The sequence below is a fragment of the Peromyscus californicus genome, unplaced genomic scaffold (assembly GCF_007827085.1).
Source record: "Peromyscus californicus insignis strain IS unplaced genomic scaffold, ASM782708v3 Scaffold_19__1_contigs__length_69161282, whole genome shotgun sequence".
NCBI classification, from domain to species: Eukaryota; Metazoa; Chordata; class Mammalia; order Rodentia; family Cricetidae; genus Peromyscus; species Peromyscus californicus.
In genome coordinates, this window is record NW_026294491.1 from 1,945,666 (window position 1) to 1,969,051 (window position 23,386).

Genomic DNA, 23,386 nt, shown 5'->3' on the forward strand with positions numbered 1-23,386 from the left:
ATAATGAGAGGACACACTAAAGATGATTTAATCTGAGGTTGAATTAATGGGCTCTCAGGGCCCAGGTCACCAATCTGACAGTCTTGTTAAAGCTACGAAGGTCAGACTACTGCCTTAAGATTAAGACAGACATTGATGGGTTAGAGTTCAGAGGTCAGACGTTAGAATAATAAACAATGGAATCCCTGGCAGGGAGCCATAGCTCCCAGAGCTCTGTGCCCAGACTTGCTCTAAGTAAGCTTTAGAACTATGTAATTCTAGGCTCCTGTGAAGCTCAGTTCGGCATGTCCAAACCTGCCCCTCTCCCACAGCAGCAGCAGCATCCACCCTGTGGCACCAGTGTGTCCTTGATCCTTCTCGGTGCTGAGTCCAGTCCAGCGTGAAGCTTGAAGGTCTCCCCGCCAGATCTTCATTCTTTCTTGACATTTCCACCGCCCTGGCACATGCCGCCGCAGCACTGACATCTCCCAGCCAGTCACCCAGGACCACTCTGCCCCTCTCTGGTTTGTTTTCAGTTCTGCAGCCACGGTGACCTTTGTTTTGAGGCTGGATCTCAGGGTCTTATGTAGCCCAGACATGTCTCAAACTTGCTGTAGAACAGAGAATAACCTGGAACGGATGCCCCTGCCTTTACCTCCCTGGAATCGCAGGCACACAGCACCACACCTGGTCATCTGTATCTTGTGTTTTAAAAATTGTTACATTTATTTATTTAGTGTGCATGCATGTGGAGCTGTGTGCACACATGCCACAGTGTGTAAGTTAGAGACAACCTGCAGGAACTGATTCTCTAGTTCCATCATGTGGGTCCTGAGTGTAAAACTCAGGTGTGGTGGCCACTGCTGCCTTTACCTTTGAGCCATCTCACCAGCCCCTTTAAGTTTTTTTTTTAATTACATTTTGCTTGTTTTGTGTATATGTGTGTGACAATGGTGATGATGGTGATGATGATGATTACAATGCTGGGGTTGAACCCAGGGCCTTGTACATGCTAAGCAAGCACTCTGCCACCGAGCTATACTCCTGGTCTCCCCTTTTTTTTTGATCTTTCTGTTGTTTTATTCAGTGGGAGTCTCACTGTGTAGCCAAGGCTGTCCTGGCTCCCTAGGTAGACCACGTTGTCCTTGAACTCAGAGATCTGTGGGCCTCTGCCTCCTGAGTTCAGGAATTAAAGATGTGTGCCACCACACCCGACCCTTGTTTGCTAGTAGGAGCTCACTACTAGCAATCTTCCTGCCTCAGTCTCCTGAATGCTTATATTAGAAGTGTTTTCTGATGGGTGGTGGTGGCACATGCCTTTAATCCCAGGAAGTGACATGGCTGGATGGAGAATAGTATACAAGGCGTGAAGAGACAGGAACTAAAGCAGTTCAGCTGAGACTCTCAGGGGTGAGGACTCAGAGGCTTTCAGTCTGAGGATTCGTGGAAACAGGATCAGCTGAGGAGTTGGTGAGATGAGACTGGCTGTGGCTTGTTCTGTTTCTCTGATCTTTCAGTTTTCACCCCAATATCTGGCTCTGTTTTTTTTTTGTTTTTGTTTTTATAAGACTTTTTAAGACTCATGTTACAAAGACTGACTGATTCCTACATCCTATCCAGCACACACACCACTGTCCTTTCAGCTTCTCCTGAGGCCACAGACCCTCCTGGCATGTGGCTTTGTAGTGTGCTTTTGCCCTGGAACAGTGTTCCCTGGGTCTCTTCAGCAGTTTCCTCTGGTCAGGTCAAATCTCCAGAGATGCTCTTCAGCCCGAGGATCTGTTCTTTGCTCACTTGTATGTGCTATCTCACATGTATTTGTGTGTGTGGTATGTGTCTTTGTTTCCTTGGCTGCGAGATTATAAGCTGCAAAACAGCCAATTTAAGGAACACAGGACTCAGTTCTAAAAAAAAAAAAAACCTCAAGGGCTAACATAAAGAGTATCTACAGAGTTAGGGAAGCCTCACCAGGCTCCCAGATCCCAGCCTGTGCTCCGTGTGGCCCCATTAGGCAGGGCTACCTCCTCTACTGAATCCTGCCAAGCAGAGTCAAGTTGAACCTCCTCCCATGGCTTTCCCCTTATCCATTGAGGCAGGGTTTCCCAATCACCCAGAGTTATCTAATGTGGACAGTTTCCCTAGACAGCTGCTCCGGGGATCCCCTGTCTCGTACAGGCAGGTGGCTACTCCCACCCAACATTTTATGAGAGTTCTGGGGGTCTGAACTCTGGTCACTAAACCATCTCTCCCCAGCCTACCTTTCAGTTTTATACATATCAAAGCTTCTTATGGGCTGTTTAAGACACTTTGTAATCTGCATTTCTCCCTCTGCTGGTGGGTCATGTGCAGTTCAAGGCCCCAGTATGTATACAGGCCCCTCCTTTCTCAGGGGTGCCCAGTCTTCCACATTGTTGGGATGATTCATGTTTTATCTAACCAGCTTCTGGCACCGACCTGTGAGCCTTTGCCATTGAGTTCAGGAAGCATCTTTGTTGGGTATCTCTGCATCTAATCTATTCTATGGGTGAGGTTTTCAGGATGATACTTTTTTTTTTTTTTAGGTTTTTTGAGATAGTGTTTTACAGGGCTCTGTAAAACAGCCCTGGCTGTCCTGGAACTTGCTTTTGTAGACCAGGCTGGTATCGAACTCACAGAGATCTGCCTGCCTCTGCCTCACGTGTTATGGGATTAAAGGCATATGCCAAAAGGCCTGGCTTGGATGATGTAATTCTAATGGAAGCTTTGCTGGGTCAAAAAACAATCACACTAAAATTGTTTGTAGAAGCTAGGGTGGTAATGCTTGCCTGTAATCTCAGAACTCCAGAAATGGAGGCAGTAGGATCAGGAGTTTACAGCTTGCCTGGTTTTTTGTTTTGTTTTGTTTTTTGAGACAGGGTCTCTTTACGGCTGTCTTACAACTCTCTATGTAGGATAGCCTGGCCTTGAATTTGCAGAAATCTGCTTGCCTCTGCCTCCTGAGTGCTGTGATTATAGGTGTGTGCCACCACCACTCCTGACCCTCCAGCTTCCCCTTAACCACCCAGTGCAGAATTACAGGCCCATAATGCCACACTTACCTTTATTTTTTTTCTTTCTTGCTAAGATTCGATTGTTTCTTTAATTTCAGTTGTTTTTGTTCTTTTGGTTTCTTTTTTCTTTTTAAAGAAGATTTATTATTTTGAGTTATGTGTATGCACATGTGTGTGCAGGGCTACAGGGGCCAGAAGAGGACATTAGATCCCCCTGTGTGTAACTGGAGTTACAGGCATTTGTGAGCATCCCCGCTGGGTGCTGGGAACTAATTGAACTCAGATCCTCTCCAAGAGCAGTATGCTGTGCTCTTAACCGACCATCGCTCCAGTCTCCATCCCCTGCCCCTTTAATTGCAAATCAAAAGTTTCTCATCTCTTTACAAGGCATTGGGATATCTTACTATTGCTTATTTCTTTTGCTAATCTAGTATGTTTCTTCTTTTCTTATTTTTACTGTTAGATTTCTAAAGCAACTTAAAGGACAGGAGGCAGGAAAGAGACTGGAGACTGACCTCAACAGACTGGACTCTATTTCAAACATAGAGGGGCAGACATGGCAGTAGAGGGGTATCTGCCAAAGATGAAGGGGCTACTTGGGGTTTATAGAGGAGGTTTGAGGAATAGGGAAGTTAAATGCCACTTCTGGGGCTATGTGCAAGTCTTCAGTTTCTCCCTCTGGAGTTGTTCCTCCAGACAAGGCCATTTTATCTTTAGAAACTGCCTTGCCCCAGCTATCAGGATGAAGGTCATAGTGGACAAATGAGTTTGTCGATGGCAATTCTGGGGAAGGGGCTGGTTCAAAGTTTATTCTAACATTTACAACCAAGACAATGTCAAATTACTTTCATTTTTTAAAAAAAATTCCTCATTCATTATTGTGTGTGAGTGTAGGAGGGCAAAGGCGCCTGGTGGTGGGGGCGGTGTGGGAGTGGTGGTGGTGGTGGAGCATGCCTTTAATCTCAGCACTCAGGAGGCAAAGCCAGGCGGATCTCTGTGAGTTCGAGGCCAGCCTAGTCTATAGACCGTGTTCCAGGACATCCAGGGATACACAGAAAATAAACAAATAAATAAACGTAAGTAAATAAACCAATAAATCAGAATTTGTGCCATAAGAATTGGAGAAACTATAGGTGACCTTAGTTGCCTTTTTCTCCGGTAAATTCATAAATCAAATCAGAGCAAACGGCAGCTTTCTTTTAAAAATTGTAGTGGAGTTTTCTAACGACTTGGGAGTTGGAATGACCCTGGAGGAAGAGATTTAAGATTGATTGGGCATTTAGTTGCCAAATAAGGGCGAACTAGATTGTGTTAATCCTCGCTTGGTGAAAATGCTCTGCACTGTGCATTATCTCAGTTTCATGGGGAACATCAGAGATCAAGAAACCCAATTCTGAGGTCTCCAAATCTGACACACCACCAGGGAGCAGACTCAGCGGGCCTCTGATTGGTTGCCTCCGCCTGTCTGGGCGGAACAGAAACTCTTCTTAGTCGCAAAAGAGATGCGGAACCAAATGGTCTGTCTTAGGGTGTTCTTAGGGAATCCAATGAAAAACCAGCTTCTCTCTGCTGGTCCTCTTGCGGTGCCTTTCGGGAATTGTAGTCAAACCTTCCTCACAGTCCTCCAATGTAGGCAAGGAGAGGACTACAATTCCCACCGTGCCACGCGGCAGGCGAGTGCATTGCCTATTCCCATCCCCTTTACTCTTCACTCTTTTCCCTGCATTCCCTTCCCTTTGGACTGGTTTTTGGTTGGTTCCTGTCTGAGAAATACTTCGTGGTTCTTCCACCGTTTTTCTCATCTTTATTCCAGAAGCCAGTGCGAGACACTGGCTCTGATTAAGCGACGGCTCGTGACCCGGGGTACGCGAGGGGGATCCGAGTGGTGAGGGGGTATGAGAGGGCTGAGGGAGAGAGTTGAGCGAGAGGTGGCGTGAAAGGAAAGCCAGGGAGACGTGAGGAGCTGGGACGGCGTGGGTCTCGGTGAGAGGGGTGAGGCTGGCTTGGGGGGAAGGGATAGAAAGGGATTTAGGTTGGTAAGCATGGAGGCAGTTTATAGCCATGTCTCCAGATGAGAGCTAAGAACCTGACAGGTTTGGAGCGTGTAGACTGATCTGACTCGGAGGGTGGGGGAGAAAGAAGGCTGGGCTCAGATAAGCATCTTTGCCACTGCTTAGATGAACCTGAGGCGTCGTTGATATGCAAAACAATTTTGCAAGTATGGAACTATAAATGATTCTGTCACTTGTCCACACTGGTGAGGATCTGGATTTGATCCTCAGCACCATACACAAAAATGGGAATAATTCCACTAGTTGGAGACTGAGAGAAGGTTGAACTTTAGGGGAGATGTAGGATGAAAAGCCAGCTTTGCTGCATTCCTGTGATCCCAGCACTTGGGGAGTGGAGGCAGAAGGCTTGGATGTTCAGAGCCATCCTTGGCTACCTAGCAAGTTCAAGGTGGTCCTGAGCTGCTTGATGACGAAGCAGGAACATGAGGGGTTTGAGAGAAATGATGAGTGGCACCAGAGAGGAAGTTGTAGAAGTGATGGGTTATAGTGGACCTGATAGATCTGGAGTCAGAGTGACACTGGCCTGGATTGTGGGGCAGTACTTCTGACATTTGTACCTCTCAGGTGATGGAGAGCACCCCTGCAAGGGGTGGACTGAACCGAGCGCACCTGCAATGCAGAAATCTACAGGAGTTCTTAGGGGGCCTGAGCCCCGGGGTGCTGGACCGATTGTATGGGCACCCAGCCACTTGTCTGGCTGTCTTCAGGTGAGGAGCCTTTCAAAGCAACCATAGTTTGGGGAATATAACAGGGTCTGCTGACTGGAATTAGTTGTCATGGGGGGAGGCTTAGCCTAGAGCGAGTACCAGCGTGTTAGACATTACTCCAAAGTGTGGCAATCCAAAACGGAAGGAGGTTGTGAGGGTGGTGGGACTGGTAAAGAGGTGTGAGATGTTTGAGAGGCAGATGGGGCAGAGGTGCAGCCAGCTTCTGGTAACATCTGGCCTCTGAACTTTACAGGGAACTCCCTTCTTTGGCTAAGAATTGGGTGATGCGGATGCTTTTTCTGGAGCAGCCTCTGCCGCAGGCTGCGGTGGCCCTGTGGGTGAAGAAAGAGTTCAGCAAGTGAGTCCTAAGCAGAGCTGGTGCTGGCTGCCCAGTGGCTGCATTCTCAAACTGCACGTCCAGGACACACACACACACACACACACACACACACACACACACACACACACAGAGAAGCTAGGGATCAAACCTAGGGCCTTTCAACAGGCTCTGCCCTACACAGGGAAGACCCTCCAGAGTACACTTGCAGTGTTTTCCCTTTGGAGAGTTGTGATGTCTGTAACTAACGAGTTGTATGCTAACTTCCAAAACAAAAAAGACAAAAGAAAAAAGCAGTCCCAGAAGTTGGGAGGTAGAGATGGAAAGATCAGAAGTTCAAGGGCTACGTAGTGATTTCAGGCTGTCCCCGACTTCAAAGGACCCTTTCTGAAACAAAACAAGAAAGGAATTGACTTAGAAAACAGAGAAACCAGCCGGGCGGTGGTGGCGCACGCCTTTAATCCCAGCACTTGGGAGGTAGAGCTAGGCAGATCTCTGTGAGTTCGAGGCCAGCCTGGGCTACCAAGTGAGTTCCAGGAAAGGCGCAAAGCTACACAGGGAAACCCTGTCTCGAAAAACCCAAAAAAAAAAAAAAAAAAAAAAAAAAAAACAGAGAAACCAACAATGATAAACATAGCCACAGACAAACACAAGTCTGGTACTTCATGCTGCAGTATCTGCGGACAGCCCAGGCTCTACTTAGTGTGGCAGCACAGGCGTCGGAGGTAAGGAAACACAGCTTCACTGTTCCAAGGACCACCAGTTTAGAAAAGGTAGAAATGGAGCCCCCGGAGGTCTCCTTTCTGCTCATGACACACCACTCACCTCTGCTTCCATCCAGGGCTCAGGAGGAAAGTACAGGGCTGCTGAGTGGCCTCCGTATATGGCATACCCAGCTGCTCCCTGGTGGACTCCAGGGCCTCATCCTCAACCCCATCTTCCGCCAGAACCTCCGAATTGCCCTTCTGGGTGGGTATGTCGTTTCCCTCTCTTCCTGAGCTAGGCCAGGGGACCTGGTGATTACAGTGATGGAGGAGAAGCTCCTGAGAGGCCTCCCCAGAGCCTATGCCCACCCTCCGCTTTGGAAGCTCCTTCAAAAATACACTGGACTGGGTGTGGGTATAGGGTGTAGAAAATGTCCCCTTCTCATGGTCCATGGGGAAGCAGGAAACAGACGGGCTCCTTACTCCTGCCCATCCTGGCCACAGGGGCAAGGCCTGGTCTGATGACACCAGTCAGCTGGGACCAGACAAGCACGCCCGGGACGTCCCCTCTCTTGACAAGTATGCTGAGGAGCGCTGGGAGGTGAGGATCGGGCCTGCGTGTGCCTCTGCTCTGCTCCCATTCCCCGTAGGCCTGGAGACCACCGTCTGATCCCTTTCCTCTCTAGGTGGTCTTGCACTTCATGGTGGGCTCCCCCAGTGCAGCTGTCAGCCAGGACCTGGCTCAGCTCCTCAGCCAGGCTGGACTTATGAAAAGGTAAGGAGGGCAGAGCACAGCAGCTCCCCGCTCGACTGTCTCTTGCGCCTCAAATAAAGTGGGGGCCTGGGGTTAGGAGGGCTTGAGAAGAGTTGGCTGAGAAGAGGTCCGTCCGTGTAGGTGTAACCAGAAACGGGTAGCCCTTCTTTACATATTGCTCCCGTCACCCCTCCATTTCTAGCGCTGAACCCGGAGAGCCGCCCTGTATCACTTCTGCTGGCTTCCAGTTCCTGCTGCTGGACACGTCGGCCCAGCTCTGGTACTTCATGCTGCAGTATCTGCAGACAGCCCAGGTAAGAGCCAGGGCCTAGGCCGGCGTGCCCGCCCTTCTCAGGTCCCCTGAGTAACAACCCCTACACTGTGCTCCTAACCCCTCTTCCTGTCACTTCTCTCATCTCTCCTCAGAGTCGGGGCATGGACCTAGTGGAGATTCTCTCCTTCCTCTTCCAGCTCAGTTTCTCTACTCTGGGCAAGGTAAGTAGGGCCTGGAGGACTGGGAGGTAACGAGAGGTCAGGAGAAGTGGAATGGGAAGCATGACCACAGAACTAGCTGAGAAGGTAAGAGAGGGAGGAGGGCTGGGTGGTGAGTGGGGATGTGTCACAGCCCCAGCTGGCCACTTCTTCCCCAGGACTACTCCGTAGAGGGTATGAGTGATTCTTTGTTGAACTTCCTGCAACACCTGCGTGAGTTCGGGCTTGTTTTCCAGAGGAAGGTACGCACACCCAGCCACCTGGCTTCTAGAGAGTGGGGTGTTGGGGTGTAGCAGAAAGCCCTTGCCAGGACTGATAGCTGGGCCATTTGAGGGGGTTTGTTAAAGGTTGGTTTTGCACTGGGGGATCTGATGTCTAACAGGAGGATGTTAGGGTGGTGATCTGAAAGAGGACCCTGTTTCTCCGTGTCCTTCCAGAGGAAGTCCCGGCGTTACTACCCCACACGCCTGGCCATCAATCTCTCATCTGGTGTCTCTGGGGCTGGGGGCACTGTGCATCAGCCAGGCTTCATTGTCGTAGAAACCAATTACCGACTGTATGCCTACACCGGTGAGGCGGGATGGAGGCGGATGGGGAGGGAGTGGCGGGGGAAATCCAGTTATGGCCATGTTTATGGTTCAGGAGCTCTCTGGTGTTTCCTCTAACACTTGAGGGCAGGGCTAGAGGAAGGCGGGTGTGGGCAGCCCCCTCACTCCTCTTCGTCCCTGGGCAGAGTCGGAGCTGCAGATCGCACTTATCGCCCTTTTCTCTGAGATGCTCTATCGGTTCCCCAACATGGTGGTGGCACAGGTGACCCGGGAGAGTGTGCAGCAGGCCATTGCCAGTGGCATCACAGCCCAACAGGTACCCTGCGTGGAGAGGAGGTCGGAGATGGGCTGTGCTTGTCCTGGGGGACAAGATATTCCTGTCATGGAAGCATAGCTTCAGGTCTGTCAGGCTTGTGGCTAGGCAAATACAAGAGATGCTGTTTCAGTGACATTAGGGGACTGCTCAGATGGCTTTCTGTATTCTTGTGTTTTCCTAGATAATCCATTTCCTAAGGACACGGGCCCATCCAGTGATGCTCAAACAGGTATGGATGGGTACCGAGATGCCAGAGGCTGGCAGCCTGGGCACCTAGCAATGAGAGGATGGATAGGAAAGGGGCATCTAGACCAGAGACTGCTTTGGGCACCTGCCCTGGGTCCTATAGCCCCACCCTTGTCCCTGCAGACTCCTGTGCTGCCTCCCACCATAACAGACCAGATTCGGCTGTGGGAGCTGGAAAGGGACAGACTTCGTTTCACCGAAGGTGAGTGGCTTCTGTTGATCCAATCTTGGCCATTAGCTAAAGAGGTAAGGCCAGCAATTTGGCCGTGGTGAATGAAAAAGGTCTTGTGGATTTCTTATTTATTTCTCCCACAGAGAGGGAGAGAAAAGCTGGTCCTTTATTTTGATATTTTGGTAGCAGGAAATATGTCCCAAATCAGTGCGGTTTGGATTAAGTTAGGTGAGAGTAAGCGGCAGGGCAGTCCCGTCGTCTCCCTGGGTAGGTTTGCATGGTTTTTCTTGTGGTATTCTGTTGTCTTTTCAAATGTCTGGATGCCACGAGTGTTAAGGTGAACAGACAGTCATCCGTGGAGAGTTCGATCTTAGAACTGGCCTGCTGCCTCTGCGGGGATGCTGCCCGGAGGGGAGGGGCAGAGGCCACCGCAGCCCCTCACCTCCTGCTTGTCCCACCCGACCCCAGGCGTCCTGTATAACCAGTTCCTGTCTCAAGTGGACTTTGAACTGCTGCTGGCCCACGCGCGGGAGCTGGGCGTGCTGGTGTTCGAGAACTCGGCCAAGCGGCTGATGGTGGTGACGCCGGCCGGGCACAGCGACGTCAAGCGCTTTTGGAAGCGGCAGAAGCACAGCTCCTGAGCCGGCCGGGTCTGGGCCCGGGCGGGCGGGCGGCTTTCCAACTCAGATGTGTTTTAGATGTATTTTGTTTACACACCGGGACATTTCTTGTTTAATAAAATTAAGGAAAAAAGCTAAGCGGCTCCGGACGCCTGCCCGCGTTTTCCCGTTCAAGGTGGTGGTACCCATGTCTACACGGGAACCCCTTGGAGGGAGGTCTTCTACGCACGCGCCGGCGCGGCCCCGCCCCTGCGCGCGCGCGCACACCCGGCGGCGGCGGTCCGTCTGCATGGAGAGTCCGCTGTGGCGTTCCGGATAGAGGCGCGTGGTGGGCGCTGGGGCTCCCTGGTTTCCGAACGCCGGCCTTGTCTCCCGCGTGTCCGCGTCAGCGCAGGGTGACGGCCAGAGCCCCCGCCGTCTCCGGCCGCCCTGGTTTCAGGGACTCCAGAATGCTGCGGACACCGTGCGCTCCGCCCCTCGGCGGAAGGACATAGAGTGAGGGGTCCAGCTCGGGGGAGTGACGGAGTGTGACCTCTTAACGCCCCAGGTCCTCTCCATGAGCAGACCTTGACTTCTTCCCAAACACTTCCGATGCCTCTTTTACCTCTGGCCTCTTTCCGGCCACCGCCTTGGGTGCTGAGGCCCTCATGGGGCCTCTCCAGGCCCCAGCCACTGTGTACACAGCCGGAGCTCCACGGCTCGCCCCTCTCTCGGAGGAACCGTGAAGCCAAGCAGAAGCGCCTGCGGGAGAAGCAGGCGGCCCTGGAGGCTGGGCTAGCCGAGAGGAGCAAGGTCAGGGGTCAGGCCTTGGGTCTCCAGGACTGGGGAAGGGGCTGAAGGAGGCTGGTGCGGGATCCAGATGACGGCGGTGTACTGGGAATTGCAAACTCCCACCCCCTCACCCCTGTTTCCTCCCACAGTCACCTGCGGTGCCCACTAAGGCCTGGAGTCACAAGGAGGTAGTATTGTATGAAATCCCCACTGAGCCGGGTGAAAAGAAAGGTAAACTGTAGGGTGCGTTTTTTTGCGATTTTGTTGCTCTTTGGTCTGCTGAAACGCAGTTCACTGGTGGATTCCCTTCTTCTGCTTGTACAGATGTTTCTGGGCCCCTGCCCCCTGCTTACAGTCCCCGATATGTTGAGGCGGCCTGGTACCAGTGGTGGGTGCGAGAGGGCTTCTTCAAGCCAGAGTATCAGGTTAGTGCTGGGCAGGACGGGCTGCGAGGTCCCCAGGACAGAGTGAGCAGCCCTTGAACTTGGTGGGCACAGGCCTGCTTCACAGCTGAGCTCTTTTGGCCCCTGGCTTCCTCAAAGGTTTCTTTTTGCTTTCCCCCACATTGGATATTCTTTGAAATTTTATTATTACTATCATTATCATCATCATCATTTCATTTTTTGAGACAGGGTCTCTATGTAGACCAGGTTGGCCTCAAACTCACAGAGAGCCACCTGCCTCCTGCCTCCCAAGTGCTGGGACTAAAGGTGTGTGCCACCACTACCTGGCCTCGTTGAAGTTCTTTTCGCCCTGAGGGCACCAGGCACACACACACACACACACACACACACACACACACACACACACCATGCAATCCCCTCTTGTGCCTCTGACTTCCTCATTCCTTCTAGGCACGGCTGCCCCATGCTACAGGGGAGACCTTTTCCATGTGTATCCCACCTCCCAATGTCACTGGCTCCCTGCACATTGGCCATGCACTCACGGTGGCGATACAGGATGCCCTCGTGCGCTGGTGAGAGGAAATGGGGCTGCTGCAGTTCCTGAGGGGAAGGTCGAGAGTGCCGGACTGAATGAGGGTAAGCCAGTTCAAGGGTCTCTTACAGTGTTTCTGTCCTCAGGCACCGGATGCGCGGGGATCGCGTTCTGTGGGTCCCCGGCTCAGACCACGCAGGCATTGCTACACAGGTGGGTCTCTTGTCCCATTTCCTCTTCTTGGTTGGTGGTGCTGTCCTCCAAAGCAGCCTGACCAGCTCTTCATTCGCCCTTGGGCAGGCTGTGGTGGAGAAACAGCTGTGGAAAGAGAAGGGCGTGAGGAGACACGAGCTGAGCCGCGAAGACTTCCTTACGGCCGTGTGGCAGTGGAAGCATGAGTACGGTGGTGGGGCCACGTGCATGACCAGCTGAACCTTTGCTGCCTCCACCTCTGACTGGTAGCATTCGGTTCTTCCTAACCGCCTCAGAGCAGAAGCTCTGGAGCTCTGAGCATTTGACGGACAGGGTGTCCGAGCTCTGTGCGCTGTGTTTACGTCAGAATGCACACATTGTGTGTGTGTATGCGAATGGATATATGCGCGTGTGTGCTTTTTAAACCTGTCTACTTGTCTGTTTCCCCTCATTTATCATCACGGCTCCCATGCACCCAGGCCGGTCCCCTCCATGTCTGTTGTCACCTGCTTTTGTCTCTCCCGCTTTCTTAGTTTTTCACAAAGTGGCCGCTCCTGCCGGACATGTACAACATGGGTCTTGTGCATCCCAGCATAGTTGTGAATTGTAAATTTACTTAAAACATTTTGAGGGCTGTGTGTGTGTGTGAGGTTTTCTTTTTTTGTTGTTATTGTTTATTTTTTCCCCCCTCTATTACATAATTCTCAAATGTGAACTTTCTGGATGGCAATGTCATGTTACAGTGTTATGCAGAATAAATGTATATATGCGCTCACAACCCATGGGCTGCAGCTTTAGGGGTGTGTATGTGTGTGTGTGTGTGTGTGTTCTCATAACCCAGGTGCCACAGCTTAGACACCATTGGGTGTAGCCCAAGACAATTATTCATCCTATGTGGCTCAGAGAAGCCAAAGGTTTAGACACTCCTGCAGAGACCTTTATGTGTCTTTCAAAGCCATGGAAAGCCCCACCCTGGTGGGTGTGTGGTTCTGTCTCCATTGGCTTCTAGACTCTGCTGGGCCAGTGCCCCATGTGCTTTATTTCCTCTGGTATCTGGCGTTGATGAGCATCCTTGGTGAGTGTGTGGGAGGTGCTCTGGTCATGTTTACTGATAGGAATCTCTGGTGCAGGAAAGGAGGGGAGATCTATGAGCAGCTGTGCGCTCTGGGTGCCTCTCTGGACTGGGATCGAGAGTGTTTCACGATGGACGCTGTGAGTTCATGTTACAGTCCCTGTGGGTTTTGCGGGGAGGGTGTTAGAGACCAGTGTGGAATGTGTTGGGAGAGGAACGAGGGAATCCCTGAGTTCAGCTGAGGGAGGATGTCAGGTGTGGACACTCAGGTCATTCTAGGGCTCCTCAGCAGCTGTGACGGAAGCTTTTGTGCGACTCTACAACTCGGGATTGTTGTACCGGAACTGTCAGCTTGTCAACTGGTCGTGTACTCTGAGATCAGCCATCTCGGACATTGAGGTGAGGAAAAGGAAGAAAGCAGACCCTCGGAGTCAGGTCCCTGCCGCTGGCAGCTGTTTGATTTTCTGAAGTTCTAGCCACCCAGCCTCTTCACCGTCAATCAGATGATGGTGTACGGCCTTGCAGGGACATTGTAAAGAGTCACATAATTTGTGCAGTGCTCAGCACAGTGAGCTGCCATGGCTTCTGAGCTCTGTGACTTTGCTGTGGAGGATGGCTCCCCAGCCCTCTGGATGGGATTTGGGTGGATGGCTGTGGGACTCCTGGTTGTGAGCTCTGCAGAAAGACTGCTCTCTCACTGCCTCCTCAACCTCCCAGGTGGAGAGCCGGCCCCTGCCTGGCCGCACAGTGCTCCAGCTGCCTGGCTGCCCAACCCCTGTGCCTTTCGGGCTCCTTGTTTCTATTGCCTTCCCTGTGGATGGCGAGCCTGGTGAGTGTAGTCCTGAAAGTTTCCCTTTTAGCGCTGCTTCCTGTTTTCTCGAGCGTACGGTGGGTCGCTGGGACCCTGGGACCCTGGTAGGTTTCCTGTTGTGGGTCCTTACTCTGGGGATCCGGGGGGAAGAAAAACGCACGTGGACCTCTTTTGGGAACTTAGTATGATTCTGTGAGAGTCTTTCACTAAGGAAAGAGGTGGAAGATCAGTTCTAAGCTAATGATGGTGCGTTTGTGACCACAGCGTTTGGGAGGCAGAGGTGGGAGCGCTCCCAAGTTTACGGCTCACCTGGGCTACATGGCAAGTTCCAAGCAGCCAGGGCTACACGAGGCCCTGTCTCAGAAAAACAGTGCAAAGGAAGGTTAGTTGTAAAGTGTAGTTCCTAAGTGTTCCAGATCGTTCAGAAAAGGGCAAAAGGCAGGCTGGGGCCAGCCGGACCTTGTCTGCTCCCAGCTCTACCCGCTTCCCCTGTGTCGGAGGAGGGCTGGGGTGACGGCTGACCACGGTGCTTGGATGCTTGTCTCCAGGTGCGGAGATTGTGGTGGGAACCACCAGGCCTGAGACGCTGCCTGGAGATGTGGCTGTGGCTGTTCACCCCGACGACCCACGGTATACAGTGAGTGACTAGAGTGCCTGCACCCCACCTTCTTCACTGTGAGCCCCTTCTTCTGAGACCCTCCTCCCAGCTCTGCGGTGGCTCTAACTATGCTCGCTTCTTGTTTTTGATACTCTGCTTTTCCTCGTTAACACGCTCGGAGTTAATTAGCCGTGGCCTCCAGACCAAATGCAGCTGCCGCCCATTAGTGTGCCCGCCACACTCCCTGGCTGTGTGCGTCCTGTGGCTGCCTTCGTAGTAGTGGTGGAGGAGCTCTTCAGAGACTGTCTGCTTCTTGGCTCACTCGCTGGGCCTCGCTCATCCCTTCCCTTCCGCCTTCCAGCCCTTGCCCCAGGGTTCTCGCGGCCCAGACCCTCTGCCCCACACTTGTGCCTCTCCTAACTGCTCACCTTCCCTTTAGCATTTACACGGGCGACAGCTCCGTCACCCTTTGACAGGACAGCTTCTCCCCCTCATCACAGACACCAGTGTGGAGCCACATGTGGGCACAGGTGTGTGGAAGTCAAGGGTTCGGGGAGAAGGGAGGGAATGAGGTGGGAGAGCCGTGGGAGCGGGTGGTGGGACTGGCATGGCAGAGGGGATGAGGTGTGGGATATATGCTTCTTGAAACCCAAGCCCAAGATCAGTGCCAGTCTCACGGCAGCTGTTTCCCCCAGGGGCCGTGAAGGTCACTCCTGCTCACAGTCCAGCAGATGCCGAGATGGGAGCCCGGCATGGCCTGACCCCACTGAGTGTCATTGCGGAGGATGGGACCATGACATCCCTCTGTGGAGACTGGCTGCAGGTGGGGCCCGCCTGGGTGTTACCCCGTCTCCTGGAGATACCCTCCGCCCTGCCTCATCCTGTCCGGGGCCTCATCTTGTCACTTTTCCCAGGGTCTTCACCGATTTGTGGCCCGGGAAAAGATTATGTGCATGCTGAGGGAGCGGGGCCTGTTCCGGGGCCTACAGGAGCACCCCATGGTCCTGCCCATCTGCAGGTAGCTCCATTTTTATCCTCTACTGGGGCCATGATGAAAGGGGATGGATGGGCTCCGTACCCGGGTTAGAGTGTGGTTCTGTGCCGGGTGTCCTGGGCTCCGTACCCGGGTTAGAGTGTGGTTCTGTGCCGGGTGTCCTGGGCCCCGTACCCGGGTTAGAGTGTGGTTCTGTGCCGGGTGTCCTGGGCCCCGTACCCGGGTTAGAGTGTGGTTCTGTGCTGGGTGTTCTGGGACTCCGTACCCGGGTTAGAATGTGGTTCTGTGCCGGGTGTCCTGGGCTCCGTACCCGGGTTAGAGTGTGCTTCTGTGCCGGGTGTTCTGGGGCTCCGTACCCGGGTTAGAGTGTGGTTCTGTGCCGAGTGTCCTGGGCCCCGTACCCGGGTTAGAGTGTGGTTCTGTGCTGGGTGTTCTGGGACTCCGTACCCGGGTTAGAGTGTGGTTCTGTGCCGGGTGTCCTGGGCTCCGTACCCGGGTTAGAGTGTGCTTCTGTGCCGGATGTTCTGGGGCCCCATACCCGGGTTAGAGTGTGGTTCTGTTAGGATTATGAAGGGGTGCCACCAGGCCAGGCTTCTGTGAGATTTTGTCCCCAGCTGTTACCTGGTACCTAACCCTGCTACCCTTGCAGCCGTTCTGGGGACGTGGTAGAATACCTGCTGAAGAGCCAGTGGTTTGTCCGCTGCCAGGAAATGGGGGACCGAGCTGCCAAGGTGAGGCCCCAGTATGGGGAGAGACTGGGCCTGGGAGAGGGGGAGCGTCTGAGAACCTGTCATAAAGGCTCTGGTGGTGACACAGGAAGGTGGCCTGCTGGCTGTGCCCTTGTTCTAGCCCAGAATCTTCTTGGACAGCATTCAGGGTCCTTTCTGAGATCTTTGTTGAGATGCCTTGACAGGCAAAAGCTCTGGCTGCCAAGCCTGGCAACAGGAGCTCAATCCCCCGAACACACGTGGTGGAGGGAAAGAACTGATCCCTACAAGTTGTCCTGTGACCTCTGTGTGTGTGTGTGTGTGCACATACATGGACACAATGTTTAAAACTTGAAAATTATTTAATTGCGCTTGTGGCATGGTACCCTGGTGGAGATGAGAGGATAAACTGGATTCGATGCTTCTGTGTGGCTGGAACTCAGGTGGTCATGCTCTGAGCCAAGAGCTCTTGACCTGCTCAGCCATCTCACTGGCCACCTTTTGGAGTTTGAGTCTCACTGTGCAGTCCTGGCTGGACAGGAACTTGGTTACGTAGACCACCCTGACCTCAGACTCACAGATCGCCTGCCTGTGACTAGGATTAAAGGCACGGCCCCTTTTTTCCAGGCTGTGGAGTCAGGGGCTCTGGCGCTCTGGCCCTCCTTCCACCAGAAGAGCTGGCAGCACTGGTTTGCCCACATCGGGTAAGGGGGGCTCTCGGGGGCGGGGGGGACCACTGGTCACATCGAGGCGTTAACTGGCATCTAATTGGATAGGGACTGGTGTGTCTCCCGGCAGCTGTGGTGGGGCCATCAGATTCCAGCCTACCTGGTGGTCGGAGAGAAGGCAGAGGTTAGTGAGAGGCAGCTGGGTGTGGTGGACGGTGGAACCCCCTCTAGACCCTCCTCTAGGGGAGCCTGCCACACTTACTCCTGGGTTCTCTGTCCCTCTTTTTTCAGGACGACAGGAAGGAATTTTGGGTGGTCGGGCGGTCAGAGGCTGAGGCCAGAGCGATAGCAGCAAAACAGACTGGGAGACCAGGGGCAGAATTGACCCTGGAGAGGGGTGAGTGCGTGGCAGAGGCTGGCCAGATCTGTGAGGGACGCTGGGAACGGAGCAGATTTGAGACAAGTCCTAGCTGTCCCCCTTCCCCGTTCTGTCCCCAGACCCGGACGTCCTGGACACGTGGTTCTCATCAGCACTTTTCCCTTTTTCTGCCCTGGGTTGGCCCCAAGAGGTGAGGTGGGTTAAAGGAGAGCATGGAGGTCGCGTAACGCAGGTGGACAGGCCTGGCCGAGGCAGGCTGGGACCTTACTGCGCTTCTTGTCGTCCTAGACGCCAGACCTTGCTCATTTCTACCCCCTTTCACTTTTGGAAACTGGCAGTGACCTCCTGATGTTCTGGGTCGGCCGCATGGTCATGCTGGGGACCCAGCTCACAGGGCAGCTCCCCTTCAGCAAGGTAATGTACTGTAGTGCCCCAAATGTCTGTCCTCCCTCCTGGTCCCTAAGCCCTTCTGCTGACCCTGAACCTGTCTCCAGGTGCTGCTTCATTCCATGGTTCGGGACAGGCAAGGCCGGAAGATGAGCAAGTCCCTAGGGAATGTGCTAGACCCACGGGATATCATTAGTGGGCAGGGGCTGCAGGTGAGAACAAAGGCATTAGCTCAAGGGGTGAAGAGGTCGGAGGAGAGCACGGAGAGTGGCCCTGACCTTGGCCCATGAGTGTCCTGCTCATCCCCAGGTGCTACAGGCCAAGCTGAGAGATGGCAACTTGGACCTGGGAGAGCTAGCCATTGCAGCCGCAGCGCAGGTGAGCCTGGGGCTCTGGTCAGGCCTCTGACTTGGCTGCCAGCTTCCTCTGCCTCCTCGAGGCACTGGCCACACCTGTCTTCCTTTGGCTGCAGAAAAAGGACTTTCCTTACGGGATCCCCGAGTGTGGGACAGATGCCCTGAGATTTGCACTATGCTCCCATGGAATCCTGGGTGAGCCTTGGTGGGTGGAATGGCAGAGGGCGCCTGTGTGGACCGCACTGCTGGCTGAGGGTGAGGAGACTCCTTGTTCTTCCTGCAGGGGGCGACCTGCATCTGTCTGTCTCCGAGGTCCTGAACTACCGCCATTTCTGCAACAAGCTCTGGAATGCCCTGCGCTTTATCCTCCATGCCCTGGGGGAGGACTTCGTACCCCAGCCGGCAGAGAAGGTGGGAGGGCAGCTAGCCTGGAGAGGTGGCAGGAAAGGGTCCAGCCATCCCGGTCCTCACGCCCGCCTGCTTGCAGGTGTCTCCTTCCTCCCACATGGACGCCTGGATTCTGAGCCGCTTGGCCTTTGCAGCCCACGAATGTGAGAGGGGCTTCCTCTCCCGGGAGCTTTCGCTCGTCACCCACACCCTCTATCATTTCTGGCTCCACAACCTCTGTGATGTCTACCTGGTGAGTGGGAGGGCACAGCCCAGCAGCTTCCAGAGCTCCATGGGTACGTCCAGTTGTCCCCCGATCAGGAAAAGCATGCTCCTCCTTCCCTGGCCCAGAGCTGGTGCCTCCCTGTCCTAGTGAGGAAGGAGGCTGGAAGAGTCTAGAAAGAGGGCAGAGGCGGTCGCTTCAGGCCTATAGCTGCTGCAGTTAGAATGTGGGCAGCTGCATCCTGGGAGGACAGTGTGGGGGCTTCAGACCAGGGTCATTACACAGTGTCCCGTGACAGTCACCCAGAGTGCCTGTCCACTTCAGTTCCCCACTTAGGCACTCAGTTGGTTAGGACTTGCAGTGGGGCTGATACCCCTGGCTGTTTCTTAGCTTTGTTCCAGGGCAGAGGACATGGCACATTGTAGACTTGCCTAGGTAGCAAGGTCAAGGCTCTGGGTTCTATCTCTAGCACTGTAGGGAAAAACCTCTGTCCCCTTCTGATAAGCAAAAAAAAGACCAAAACCCTTTTTCCTAAACTGTACTGCTTCCTCTCCCCCACCTCTGGGAGTCGCTGCACGGGCCTGTTCACTTGCACACCCAGGGATAGCACGGTACCGGTGATGTTCAGTCCTTAGTGTAGCTGGAGAGCATATTCCCATCCCAGGAGCTGGTCCCCACCGGCACAGCAGTGACAGAGGCAGGGTGTGGTGGTTGTACTACCTGTCAGCTTCCTCCATAGGAAGCGGTGAAGCCAGTGTTGTCGAAGGTACCCTGTCCCCCAGGACCCCCTCAGGTCCTGTTCTCCTGCGCCGATGTTGGCCTGCGCCTCCTCGCCCCACTGATGCCCTTCCTGGCAGAAGAGCTTTGGCAAAGGCTGCCCCCCAGGCACGGTGGCCGCCTCGCCCCCAGCATCTGTGTGGCTCCCTACCCCAGTGCCCACAGCCTGGTGAGTCATGGGCGGGACGCAGGGCAGCCTGGGAAGGGGAGGTTGTGGGGTCACTGTCACTTAGCTGTGGGGCTTTTTACACGGGTTCCCAGCCCGGGGGATGCCTGGCAAGCATTCACGTGCTGAGCCATTCCCCGGCCCCACTTTTTTCTCATGAGACAGGGTCTCTCTTTATGGCCCTGGCTGTCCTGGAACTCATTACGTAGACCCACCCACCTCTGCCTCCCGAATGCTGGGGTTAGGGGCAGCACCATGCCCAGACTACCTTTGTCTCACTGAATTGTTTCCAGACTTAGCGTTTGCGCTGGGTGTGGTGATGCACACCTTTGACCCTAGAACTTGGGAGGCAGAGGCAGGAGGATTTTGAGTTTAAGGCCAGCCTGGTACACATGTCAAGTTCTAGGACTACATAGAGACCTTATCTCAAAAAAGAGGGGAAAAAGGAAAGTCTGGGGCTGGAGAGGTGTCTTGACAGTTACAGAGCATTTGTTCTCACAGAAGACCTGGGTTCAGTTCCCAGCACCCACATTGGTGGCTCGTAGCTGTAGCCCCAGTTCCAGGGGATCCAGCAGGCATGCATGTGTTTCACATAAATGTATGCTTGCAAAGTAAAATTGTTGTAGATTTAAATCTGACCCTCACTGGGCTTTGTGTTTTGATGGTATTTAGATTTCTCACCCGGTTGGGGTTGGTTGGTATCTTCAGAGTGAGCACAAGCGTCAGCCACTGGTTGTGCAGACCCTCAGGTGGCGCCCTCACAGGTTGCCCTGCTCCTGGAGGGGAGCATTATGCCTGTTGATGAGGCAGCTGGATAGAGGGTACAGCAGCATCAATGCCGAGTTTCCCGGGAACTTCCTCGCTGACTCCGGGTTTCTTCCCCAGGAGTCCTGGCGCCAGCCCGAGCTGGAACGCTGCTTCTCTAGAGTCCAAGAGGTTGTACAGGCACTACGGGCCCTCCGAGCTACCTACCAGCTTACAAAAGCACGCCCTCGAGGTGAGGCTGGTCCTGGGTGTCTTCCAGGGGGTGCTGCCAGGGAAGGGCAGCATGTGTGGGCGCGGATGCCCACGCTGGCCCTGAGTCACTGTCCCTGCCTCCACTAGTGCTGCTCCAGAGCTCTCGCCCAGCAGAGCAGGGCCTATTCCAGCCCTTCCTGGAGCCCCTCGGCACCCTGAGCCACTGTGGGGCTGTAGGGTTCCTGCCCCCAGGGGCAGCAGCTCCCTCAGGCTGGGCCCTGACCACACTGGATGACACCATTAAGATCTACGTGGAGCTGCAGGTGACCAGAGGGGAATGGAGGGATTTCAGAGGAGCAGGGGTGGAAGGGAAGAGCCTTAGGATGGAGGCTGAGCAGGCTGCAGGTGTGCTGATTTCTCTCCTGTTATGCAGGGCCTGGTGGACCCCCAGAGCCAGCTACCTCGGCTAGCTGCCCGAAGGCAGAAGTTACAGAAACAGCTTGATGACCTCTTGAACCGGACTGCATCAGAGGGGCTTGCAGAGAGGCAGCAGAGGGTAAGGCTGAGGAAGCCTGAGTTCCTGGGGGGGGAGGGGCAGGGGCAGGGAGGCCAGCTCACCCATTCTCATCCTTCTCCTTGTCCAGCTTTCCTCCCTCCGCCTGGAACTGTCCAAGCTGGACCAGGCGGCCTCCCACCTCCAGCAGCTGAGAGAAGAGGCTCCCAGTGCCCGGGGACCCTGAGCTCCGCTCACACCCATGCCGGCGTTCCTTCTCAGGCTGTTTTGGAGGACAGAGCGGCCTGCTGTTGGTGCAGTGGGACCTCAGATGTGACACCTTCATTTTGTAAAAGGAAGCAGACCGGAAGTCCCTGTGACGCAAGAATGAGATGGAGATAAAATAATAAAATCCCAGACACACCTGCGTGTGATCCTTCATCACCCTGTGCCTTGCCTCTCCCTTGTTCTGGGAAGAGGAGCCTTGGAGCTTCTGGTGTGACGCTGGTTCCAACAGTTCCCTAGACTTAGAGATAGGGCTCTGGTGACCCTGTTCTCTGTATATCTTACCAAGTAGAAGTTCCTTTGTTCCTTGGTCCTGTGCCTGGAGGTTGATTTTTTTTTCTGGGCATGAGGGGATTTAAGGGGCACTGGGGACCACAGATCACACCCACCACACACATATTCAGTGTCTGAGTTACATGGTCCCAGATGCAGACAGCTACCTGCACCCAACTACCTCACCTCAGTGAAATTCAGAGCCTGCTCAGCCCTTCTGCGTGGAGGTAGCTCAGGGTAGCTACTTGTGTTGAGCCTTTTGTGGGCTGGGTCTTCCATCATCTTGGTATCTTACTAAGATTTGACTCACCTGGGTTTTAGCTTCATTTTGGACACAGATGCTAGAGAGAATGGAACTACCCCAGCTTATCAACAGGAATTTCGTCTAGCTGACTCAACATACCAACTCAGGCGCAGGAACCAAATTTCAAACACGGAGAACCTTTGTGCTGCAGGAACCAAATTTCAAACACGGTGGTTGCTCTGACATGTGCTCCTATTGCTGGGCAGACATGCAGGGCTTGGCTGCCATGTCTCCACCCTTCCATCTTATTTTCCTGACACCACATTCAAGGTCTACTCCATTTGCTGCCGTGTGTCTGCATGCGTACCAAAGGGAAGGAAGGAGGCAGGCTCCTGATTTTTCCCCTCAGGGTTCAGTGGGTGAGTGAGTTTAAAAGTCATCAGATGTGAGAGAGAAGACGACGAACTGAGGTGTGCTGGAATAGTAAATGGGTCAAGGTGAATCTTAGAAAGATGGAATTAAGCAAAGACTTCTGGAAGGTGCAAGAATAGCCAAGCGGGTGCCTGGGAAAGAAAGTGTCCCTCAGAGAAAAGCTGAGATGAGGCACTCCAGGTGCGAAGGAGGCCAGTGTGTAGGGTAGAGCACACAAAGGGTCGCCAGAGGAGGTGAGGGGAGCCGAGGGGTGTGGTGGGGAGCTGTGCTGTAGCCAGCTCACTCAGCTGAAACAAGTTCCTCTCAAACCATGGTTAGCGGCTCCCACACGGTCCAGTTCTAAAGTATGTTATCACGGAGGTTAGTATTGTGGGGGCTCTTTGCAGGGCTTCCCTCTGAAGTCCTTTCCTCAAGGGTGTTAACACTTCCTACTTGCATCGTGTTGGATAGACTATCATCATATAGCCAACCTACCTGCAAAGGGAGGCAGGTAGGTGTTCATCAGAAGCCAGGTTCCCAGCTAAAATTTACACGGCTCTAGAGAAGGAGAATGAACATTGGTTCTTTGCCAGTCCTATGGAACTTCACAATCCAGGACTACTATCCCGTTATCAGCCACAGCTGACAGGCATCCATGGTCCTCCAGGTTTACCTTTGGTGCCTATCTCCTGTTTGGTGCCCAGATGCACAGGCTGGAGGTCTTTGGAGCGACAACTCCTGGTTATTCAAGTTCACACCTGGCACTAGTGTCACCGAAACGGGTTTCATGCAGCGCGTGAGTCCTTTTGGACTCTGCCAGCAAGCTTTTCAGACATGCTGGGCCTGCATCCAGACCAGAGCATTTGCCGGCCATTCTGCCCACTTATCAAGAGAAACTTCGTCAAGAGGCCAAGGGTTTAGGGTAGAAAGCAGCCACTGGGTGGATCCTTAAGGCGGCCTATGCCTGGAGGGCAGGATTATCCACCTGGGAGGAAAAGTGGCCACAGTCCCAAGGGTAGAAGAGTCCATGGTACAACCATGGACACTGAAAGGACATTCTTGACCACTAGGATAGTAATTTCCTCCAGAGCTGCCCTGACCATAGTGACCAGGCCAGAGGCCAGCCAAGGGATTACGTATCTGAAGTGGAAAAGCCATGCTGAACAGGGTAGTCAGACTAGAAGCTGCATTCCCTTCTAACCGCTGGAAACTGGAACCTAGAAAGAAAATGACTATGGGTGCTCAGAGTCCCAGCACTAACCACTCATTCTCCCGACCCTGTAGGAGCAGGCCATCCCTGCTACACCAGCTGTGCCCCTGTTG

At 53.7% G+C, this 23,386-nt stretch overlaps 2 protein-coding genes across 3 annotated transcripts; both read left to right on the forward strand.

Moving 5' to 3' along the window:
• Positions 1 to 4,691: 4,691 nt before the first annotated feature.
• Positions 4,692 to 10,114, forward strand: Gtf2h4 (general transcription factor IIH subunit 4). 2 transcript variants are annotated; one of them, XM_052744157.1, is made up of 14 exons: positions 4,692 to 4,871; positions 5,645 to 5,787; positions 6,041 to 6,145; positions 6,966 to 7,097; positions 7,333 to 7,429; positions 7,515 to 7,603; positions 7,785 to 7,896; positions 8,009 to 8,077; positions 8,233 to 8,316; positions 8,512 to 8,644; positions 8,808 to 8,938; positions 9,120 to 9,167; positions 9,308 to 9,386; positions 9,825 to 10,114. In XM_052744157.1, exons 2-14 carry the CDS (start codon positions 5,648 to 5,650, stop codon positions 9,995 to 9,997), a joined length of 1,392 nt encoding a protein of 463 aa, XP_052600117.1. In that variant the 5' UTR covers positions 4,692 to 4,871; positions 5,645 to 5,647; the 3' UTR covers positions 9,998 to 10,114. The 2 variants fall into 2 exon arrangements, with proteins under 2 accessions (XP_052600117.1, XP_052600118.1); XM_052744158.1 differs by lacking the exons at positions 4,692 to 4,871; positions 5,645 to 5,787 and having other exon boundaries at positions 6,966 to 7,093.
• Positions 10,115 to 10,239: 125 nt separating this feature from the next.
• On the forward strand, positions 10,240 to 21,273 carry Vars2 (valyl-tRNA synthetase 2, mitochondrial). The gene is made up of 29 exons (XM_052744156.1): positions 10,240 to 10,768; positions 10,897 to 10,978; positions 11,072 to 11,172; positions 11,602 to 11,723; positions 11,830 to 11,896; positions 11,984 to 12,081; positions 13,006 to 13,087; positions 13,227 to 13,346; positions 13,665 to 13,776; positions 14,307 to 14,395; positions 14,796 to 14,886; positions 15,052 to 15,179; positions 15,271 to 15,374; positions 16,000 to 16,081; positions 16,685 to 16,761; positions 16,834 to 16,909; positions 17,017 to 17,122; positions 17,224 to 17,294; positions 17,393 to 17,518; positions 17,599 to 17,703; positions 17,801 to 17,869; positions 17,964 to 18,042; positions 18,131 to 18,258; positions 18,335 to 18,487; positions 19,197 to 19,403; positions 20,286 to 20,397; positions 20,505 to 20,680; positions 20,791 to 20,913; positions 21,002 to 21,273. The coding sequence occupies exons 1-29, from the start codon at positions 10,568 to 10,570 to the stop codon at positions 21,095 to 21,097; spliced, it is 3,183 nt and encodes a 1,060-aa protein (XP_052600116.1). The 5' UTR covers positions 10,240 to 10,567; the 3' UTR covers positions 21,098 to 21,273.
• Positions 21,274 to 23,386: the final 2,113 nt, after the last annotated feature.